This window comes from Sinocyclocheilus grahami, unplaced genomic scaffold (genome assembly GCF_001515645.1).
Source record: "Sinocyclocheilus grahami isolate Dianchi unplaced genomic scaffold, SAMN03320097.WGS_v1.1 scaffold2464.1, whole genome shotgun sequence".
NCBI classification, from domain to species: domain Eukaryota; kingdom Metazoa; phylum Chordata; class Actinopteri; order Cypriniformes; family Cyprinidae; genus Sinocyclocheilus; species Sinocyclocheilus grahami.
Window position 1 is genome coordinate 47402 of NW_015507643.1, and position 8228 is coordinate 55629.

Below are 8228 nucleotides of genomic sequence, written 5' to 3' on the forward strand. Positions count from 1 at the left end.
CTAAAACAGCATCACCAGCTTCACATTACTAACCAGACTGCTGCTATTTCTGTCAGATGTGTACAGAAGTGCTTATTGAAAATTAACAGAGGTTTAGATGTTGTTGTTTTCGGACACTACCATGATGGAGATCAGTGTTTGCTTTAGTTGGGATCTTGAACCTTGATTTAATAAATTATTTTCATTTGCTTGCCTTAACTGCTGTTATTATCAATACATTTGTTGTGGTAAAGAAGGGCCAAAGCACAATATGTAATGCTGATGATTATGATTCACAAATGGTAGTCCCATCTTTAAAAAACCAGTTCACTGATATTGTCCAGAGTCTCATTTTGTATCAAAGCAATGTTATGGTAACATACTGCGGCGAAAGATCAAGCGGGCTATTACTAAAGATCACACACACATCACTCAAAAATATAAAGCTTTATCATGCTATGAAACACACACATGAAGAATCAGTGTATGAATTTCAACAACGGTGCCAATCCAAAAAATTTATAAACAAATTGACTCTGAACATCACAAAACATGCTACTAAAACTCAACACAAAAACAAAAGCACCTAGTAAGAATGAAAGAAAATAAGTGGACAATTCAGCTGCATCATTTATTCATGCCGCAATGCATGCTGGGAGTCATGGATGAGTTTTTTCCTGTGCTGGTACCCAGCATGCATTGCAGCATGAAGCTTTTGATTGTCACCATTGTTGAGATTCATACGCTGATTCTTGATGTCTCTGTGTGTCTAAAAAATGTTGTAGATTTGAAGCCTATGAACACACATAGATTTCAATATCCATCAGAATTGTCAATCAACTCTGTTTGCAGTGTCATATAGCTATCTTAAATAACAGTGTATATTGTACTGGAAATGTTTAGTTTGGTCTCACCATTGTGGCGATCAGTGGTTGCTTAAGTTGGGCTCTTGACCCTTGACTCTTTAATGTTAATGTTTATTTGCTGTTGTTTCTGTGTATGTAAAGCACATTTGTTATGACAAAAATTGTTTCTTACTTCGTAACCCTTGCAAATAAGCGGTTTTAATAAAGACTAATAATGATGTATTGATTCATTGATCTTACTGGGTCTCTATTTATATGGGTAAATTAGTCTTTTGATACTAATATAAGTCATCATGATATGCTGTCAAACTATTGTGAAGGAATATCTAATCTTTTAGAACTACAGTGGTTTTTAGACACACACAGACATCAAGAATCAGCACACGAGTCTCAACAATGGTGACTATTAATAAAAAAAATAAATAATGCCACAATGCATGCTGGGTGCCAGTACAAAACTCCCAGCATGCATTGCAGAATAATTTTTTTTCTTTTGATTGTCACCAATTTTGAGATTCATAGGCTGACTGTTGATGTCTGTGTGTGTTTAAGTGCTGCCATAGTTTAAAATTTTAATTGTGCATATTGTGTTTAGGAATGTGTCAAAATGATTGCAGTAGTATCAGTGGTGCAAGTCAAGAGTATTAGTAATATATCACACACTTAATAAGAGATTAAACATTAGGTGAGATCAGTGAATCAGACTAGTTCATGATGGTCTTGACATCACAAACACCAGTTTTATTTGATCATAGATGCTTTTGGCTTTTCTTACTATAAAATCTGCGTTAAATAAACACAACTAATTTAAGCAACTAACGAAACACTTTTTTTAAAAAGTCAAGGTTTAAGAGCCCAGCTAAAGCAAACACTGATCGCCATTATGGTGACTTAAAATGAAAGTATAACACCTAAAATCTCAATAAGAGCTTTTGTGCACATATGACAGAAATAAAGTCACACTGGTTAGTAATAAGAAGCTGGTGATGCTGTTTGTGGAGCTGTTTAATCCTCCTCTGCTGAGATCTTGATCAATTTAATGTGTTTTATTTTCAGTTGATTTCGTCTTTGGCTTTGGCTGTAAGTTGTGTTGTTCTGCTCTTGTTTCTCTTTCCTTCAGTGATTCTGCTTGTTAACAGGCATTCATCACTAATGTTCGATCCTCATTTAATTATCTCATTAACTTCATCACCGCTTCAGTGTCACTTCAACACTCTGTAGTGTGGACACATATAAGTGCTCTTTAAAACTGAGGATTTTGCTGTGGGATTAAAGGGGTTAAATGTATGAGATGAAAAAAAACACTGTGAAATGTATTTTTAACAGAAATATACTGTTAATTTAATTTACTGAAGCAAACTGTAAAAAAACTGTAGATTACTGGCAACCACAGCTGCTGGTGTTTCACTGTAAAATCAAGAAAAGAAAACAGCAAAATACTGTAAAACCTAACAGTCAACTTCCTGTTGTTTTGTGGGTCATCATTGTGCTGGAGAGCAGAGCCTGTGTTTAAAGGGGTCATATGATGCGATTTCAAGTTTTCCTTTCTCTTTGGAGTGTTACAAGCTGATTGTGCATAGATAAGATCCCTGAAGTTGCAAAGACTAAAGTCTCAAAACCAAAGAGATATTCTTTATCAAAGTTAAGTCTCTGCCACACCCCCCTAAAACGCCTCGTTCTAACACGCCCCCACATATCTACCTCACTATGTGGAAATATTTGTATAATGTGGCCCAAATGTACACGCAAAGAAAGAAGGCGTGGTTTCAGTAACCGCAGTTAGTGTTGAAGCAGCATGTCAGGGAGACGCTGTGTGTTTCTAGGCGATAGCAAAAGCACTTTATTTGGCCTTCCGAAAGTAGATGCATTTAGGAATCTTTAAGATTACTTACAACAGAACAGCAATGCATTTTATGAACGACCGTTTCGTGAACCTAGGAGAGGAGGTAATTCTGACTTTGCTATGACAATCTGGCGCTTCTGAATCAGCTACTGTTTTGTTTGTTACACCAAATACACAAAATAATGATCTTTAAGAAAGCATCATATGACCCCTTTAAGTAAAGGACGGACAGAGAAAAACAGATGTTATACTGTTTGAGTTTTTTCATGGATTTAAGCAAAATAGTTCTCATTACCAATATGCTTGCATTACTTGATGCAATGCTGAATCCCTGACAATTTTCAAGTGACGGCTGAAAATTCATCTCTTTCGAAGCTACTTGACTTCATCATCATCATCATCATCATCATTATAAAAAAACAATTTTTAATTTAAAAAATGATCTCTCTTTATTTATTCCTTCTCTTTCTAGCTTGTACTTATTTGAACAATGTCTAAGAACTTGGTATTACAACCACTTCTTGTGTCTGTTTGCCTCTCTATTTAACGAACTTTTTTTACAGTGTGGCTTTAAAAATCACTCCGATAACAGACACACACAGAGTGATTTTAAGAGTTTAATCATCACCTCATTCAAGGGGAAGCAGTGTTATGCATGAAAGCAAACACACGGCCCTTAACATGCATTTGTAAATCAAGAAGGCGTGCTCCGGTGCTCACGGCTGTCTGCTGTTGAGAGACCAAGTGCATTATTGTTGCTTTTCCAATCAGTACATACATGGTTTAACAATGTATTCTTGAGTTGAATATTAATATATTGTGTGAAGAAAGCGTAGTCAAGTTGAATAAATGCTGGTGAAGGTTATGCAATATGTACTGTGCAGACAGTGGGATCGTTCACAATAACAGCAGTGGTCTTTTGCTTGTGTTTGTACTTTGTAACACCTCTTCCAACTGAGTGTTCAAAGAGAGTGCAAATGATGATGGAAAATTATAAATAAGGTTCATTTCAAATAATTCATAATTTAATCTCAGGTTACAGCCCCTCAAACTGCAGTGTGTCCACAACAGAGAATAAGATTTTGACCTATCATCGCATGATAGAGACGTTTCGCTGTGCTGATGAGGAGAGGAGAAAACTGGGAGACCCACTCGATGAAAACATCACTAAGGTGAGTTCAACTCTACTTATGGATTCCTTTGGTATTTTTGAGATATTTGCAAAAGCAAAAGCAATAGCAATAGCAGCACTCTGACATATGTCCCGACTCAAGGTCCTTTGCTTAATCTGTTCCACTCTTTCTGTCTCATTGTTTCCTCTCTCATCTACACTACCTTGTCCAATACAGGCATAAAAGGCCAAAGATATAACTTACTACTTACTATACCACATGTTCTATGACTTGTGCTGCAGTGTATTCTAAGTGTTGAATCCATATGATAGCTTTGTGTGAACTTTACCTTTAACTCAACTCACATCTCAAAAACAAAATTTCTGAATTGTCTTTTGCCACATCTGATCTAACAGGAACAACTTATGTCATAGCAAACATTATTTTCTCAAAACCATTTAATGTTCCCATATTCATGAATTTTCTCACAGCGTGTTTTACAGATTGTCAAAGATATGACCTCAAAGAGCTTTGCAGACAACATCAGGAGTAAGATTAAAGATGACATCAAACAAGAGAGATGCAATGAGCAGTGCTATGACAATTGTCAAGTTGATGACTCTGGCACGTCTCACCTGTCCATCATCGGAGAAGACGGGAGTGCGGTGGCCGTCACCAGCAGTATCAATGACTAGTAAGAGAAATATAAAGACATAGAGAGAGATCACAGTTTCTTAGTGCAGTTCAATAATCTGTGCAGACTAGTTTTAGAAGTTCATCACCTAATTGTTTTCTTTAAGATTCAATCATAACATCTGGTCAATCTCATTGGAAAAGTAAGACTCATTACACTTTGGCTAACTGCTATTTGGTCAGACTAAATCTCATTCTTAAGTCTTGATAAAATGGCTGTGTTCATGCAACTGGCCACTCCCAGTTTTGGTTATTCAGTCTGGTTCCTCTATTTCAAAACATCATATCTCTAACAATAATTACATCCATAAACTGCTGCTTCAGACTTCCCACTAGACAGTTTTTAACGGTCAAAATACTCAAAAATAAGTATTTTTTAACTTAAGATGTAAGACTAATTTGCATAGTCATTTAAAGGGAGCTGGTGCCATGTCTCTCAGCGAGGGAACATTAATAGATTCATCTACTGGCTCTGATAATATCAAACATGTTGTTTGTCTGTTGTCATTGTCTGTCAACTTCCAACATGTTTGATACTATCAGAGCCAGTGGGACAGGTTCTCCTGGCCTTTCAACGACCAATGAGCTCCTTGTGACACTTAAGACAGACAAGACTTGTCCTTGAGCATTTTTATCTGGGATTCACTTAAATTACTGTAAATGACTAATAAAATAAGAAAGCAAATAATGAAAACTCTGTTTATTTAAATTTGTATTAATTTATTTATTTACCATTGAACGTGTACATTAACTTCACAGCCACCTCATGAACGTTTACATGGTGAGATTGCTGCATGAACTACATTCTAAAGAGTCACATTTCTCGCGTTCATCTAGTTTTCTTGTTCTTATTTCAACAAGCATCCTCTGACAGAGAAGAGCAATATTTCAACATGACCAATCAGACGTTTTGACATCACCTTCAAAATCAAGTTGTTTCAAACTAGCTTATGGGACTTAATTTACATTAAACAAGATTTACCCAAAAGAGTTAAATTCTGCGCTTTATGATTTTATACATTTATTTATTTAGATTTACTTTGTAGAAAAGACTCTTGTAACGGCTCATGAAGGATTTGTTCTGATTAAAGAATCACACTTCAACTGATGTCTTAACATTTAATATCACCTTTGCCATCATCATCATCATCATGACCTTATTTCTACACCTTTGGAGTTACTTGCAAACTAACTGATGAAATCCAAAGCATAAACCAACACACTGTTTGCACCTTCTAAACAGAATCCAGGAGACATTTGGAAAAAGAAAAAAAAATCAATCAAATTATATTTACAATCAGACAGCTCTTAGTCTATGTAATTCTCCATGTGGTTCTGAAAGAACATTCATAATGCATTACACAACCTTTAATAAACAGAATGCATTTTTGAAAAGTAAATAACTGGAATATTCAGAATAAAATACACTTTATCTGTGACAGCTACAGCACTTTTCCATTCAAGAAAATATCAAAAACACCTCAACTAATTTTAAAAAGAAAATGTATCTATTTTTATAAAGCTCTGTTGCTTATTTGTTCTTTTCAATCTTCTTGTCCGGATCTGTGTGTGTGTGTGTGTGTGTGTGTGTGTGTGTATTCTCACAGTTTTGGCTCTAAGGTGATGTCAAACTTAACAGGCATTATATTTAATAACCAAATGAATGATTTCTGTAAACCCAAGAAGGAAAATGGACAAGACAAAAATAGGAGTTGTGAAAATAACAACCTAATTAAACCAGGTAAAAAAAAATACAATAAAAATGCATGTCTTGAGTTACATAAATTCATTGTAAATGAGTTACAACATTAAGTACAAGTAAAAAAACAAACAAAAAATACATAAATATAAATATAAATGTTCAAATGTAAAATACTATTTGTTTTGACAAGGTAAAAGGCCACTTTCATCAATGTGTCCCACAATCATATTGCACAGCGGACAAGTCAAAATGGTGGTTGGAGGTGAAGGTGGGACAAATATCACCACATCAGTTGCTCAGGTAGGAAAAAGCACAGTGAGTTGAACAGTTTAAAGGCACAATATGTAAGATTGTTTTGTTAAAATAACCAAAAACCACTAGAGCAGTGTTATATATTTTGCTGACTTGTGTACTTACATTATCCCAAATGTTTCGAAGAATGTTTAAATCCAGAGAAATAAGCAATTTTAACTAGAAGCACAGACCGTGTCCATAGTGTCATTGTGTTGTCTGCCAATGACGTCATAACCCCTCGTTTTCCAGTTTTGTTTTGTAGAAAACATGGAAACACCATATGCTATGCATTTTAATAGACCGGTGACGACCGCACAGAGTAGCATTATAACAGAACTTTCAAACGTATCTAGTATGATAAACAGCACTGCTTTACCCCACATGCGCACGACCGGAAGCAGCGGAAGCGGTCGACTGTGGCATAATAAAAGCTCTGCTGCTTTCGAGCTGTGTGTCGCACTTGTCTCTCGTTAGCAATTGCTTCAGCGGCCTCGTTTCGCGTCGACGGTTTTCAGCCTCACTCTGCTTCATACTATGATGTTAATAAATCTTTAATACATTAGCTCATCCATGAACATGATTTCTGACCGAGTCTCGTCGGATTGCGTCGGCGGTGGGGATGAAGACCACAACTCCCACACTCTCTAGCGGCGAAAACTTACATATTGTACCTTTAAACATTACTCAACATTACAGAACATGAACTCTGGGCCCTATGTGCCCTCAGCAAGTGCTAGGCAAGTGGCTAACGTTGTGTTTTAATAAATAAACAACAGGTTACTGTGTTTTTTATATGTATTTGTCTTCTATCTAAAATCCCTTTTCCCCTCTCCTGTCTCATATCTCAGGTGATCCTGAACTATCTGTTCTTTGGCTATGACCTGCAGAAAGCTGTTAAAGAGCCCAGAGTTCAGATCACGAAAAATGAGACAAATGTAGAAAAGGACTTTGATAAGGTAGGATTCTTACACTTTTATACTCTGAGACAGATTTATAGTGTCAGAATAGTGATAAGTATTCTAATTTTCTCTCTGTGTTGTGTTGTGTATGAATGCAGGGGGTTACTGATGGCTTGAAGAAGAAGAATCATTCTATATGTAACAATACTGAACTAACAGCTGTCCAGGCAATTGTACGAGAGGGGGACGAAGTCTGTGCTGAATCTGACTACAGGAAAGGTGGCTATCCTGCCGGATATCCAGAACCAATACTGTAGAATTTAGTAGGGACGCTAGGGACGTGTCCCTATCAATAACCGATGACTATTAAACTGTCCCTAGCAATATTTTTTTGATCAAACAAATAAATATAAGTATATGTAACCACTGCTGTTGTAATTTTGGCCACATCTGAAATAGGTCATACCATTGATATTACCTGAGAAGTTAAAGTAAATCCGCTAGAAAACTGCAATTTCAATGATGTACATTTAACACATGTTAGAAAGATATAAGAAGTAGTAAGAAGATATAAGGTAGCTGAAATGTTTAAAACATACATGCACAGTTCAGTTGAATAATAAAGTTTACCCTCTTGAACTTTGTTGTTAAACTGAATGTACTAAGCAAATATATCCACAAAATATTTTTTTTTTTGTTAATATAATAATTTAATAATGTAATAATTTATATAATATATAATATAATAATTTCTTAATTCAAAATATACTATTAATGAATGCATCTCTGATAATCCTGCTATGGTCACGCAGGTTTGTTTACGCATTAAACTCGTGGCCA

At 35.6% G+C, this 8228-nt stretch overlaps 1 protein-coding gene across 1 annotated transcript in view; it reads left to right on the forward strand.

The window, feature by feature from the left end:
• The window catches only part of LOC107575100 (gamma-glutamyltranspeptidase 1-like), a 10854-nt gene extending 3149 nt beyond the window's left edge, over positions 1–7705 (forward strand). Inside the window, exons 5-10 of the mRNA XM_016261507.1 lie at positions 3724–3860; positions 4304–4494; positions 6101–6234; positions 6386–6495; positions 7338–7445; positions 7547–7705. Coding sequence (XP_016116993.1) covers positions 3724–3860; positions 4304–4494; positions 6101–6234; positions 6386–6495; positions 7338–7445; positions 7547–7705 — 839 coding nt within the window. The remainder of the gene's footprint in view (positions 1–3723; positions 3861–4303; positions 4495–6100; positions 6235–6385; positions 6496–7337; positions 7446–7546) is intronic.
• The last annotated feature ends 523 nt before the right edge of the window (positions 7706–8228 follow it).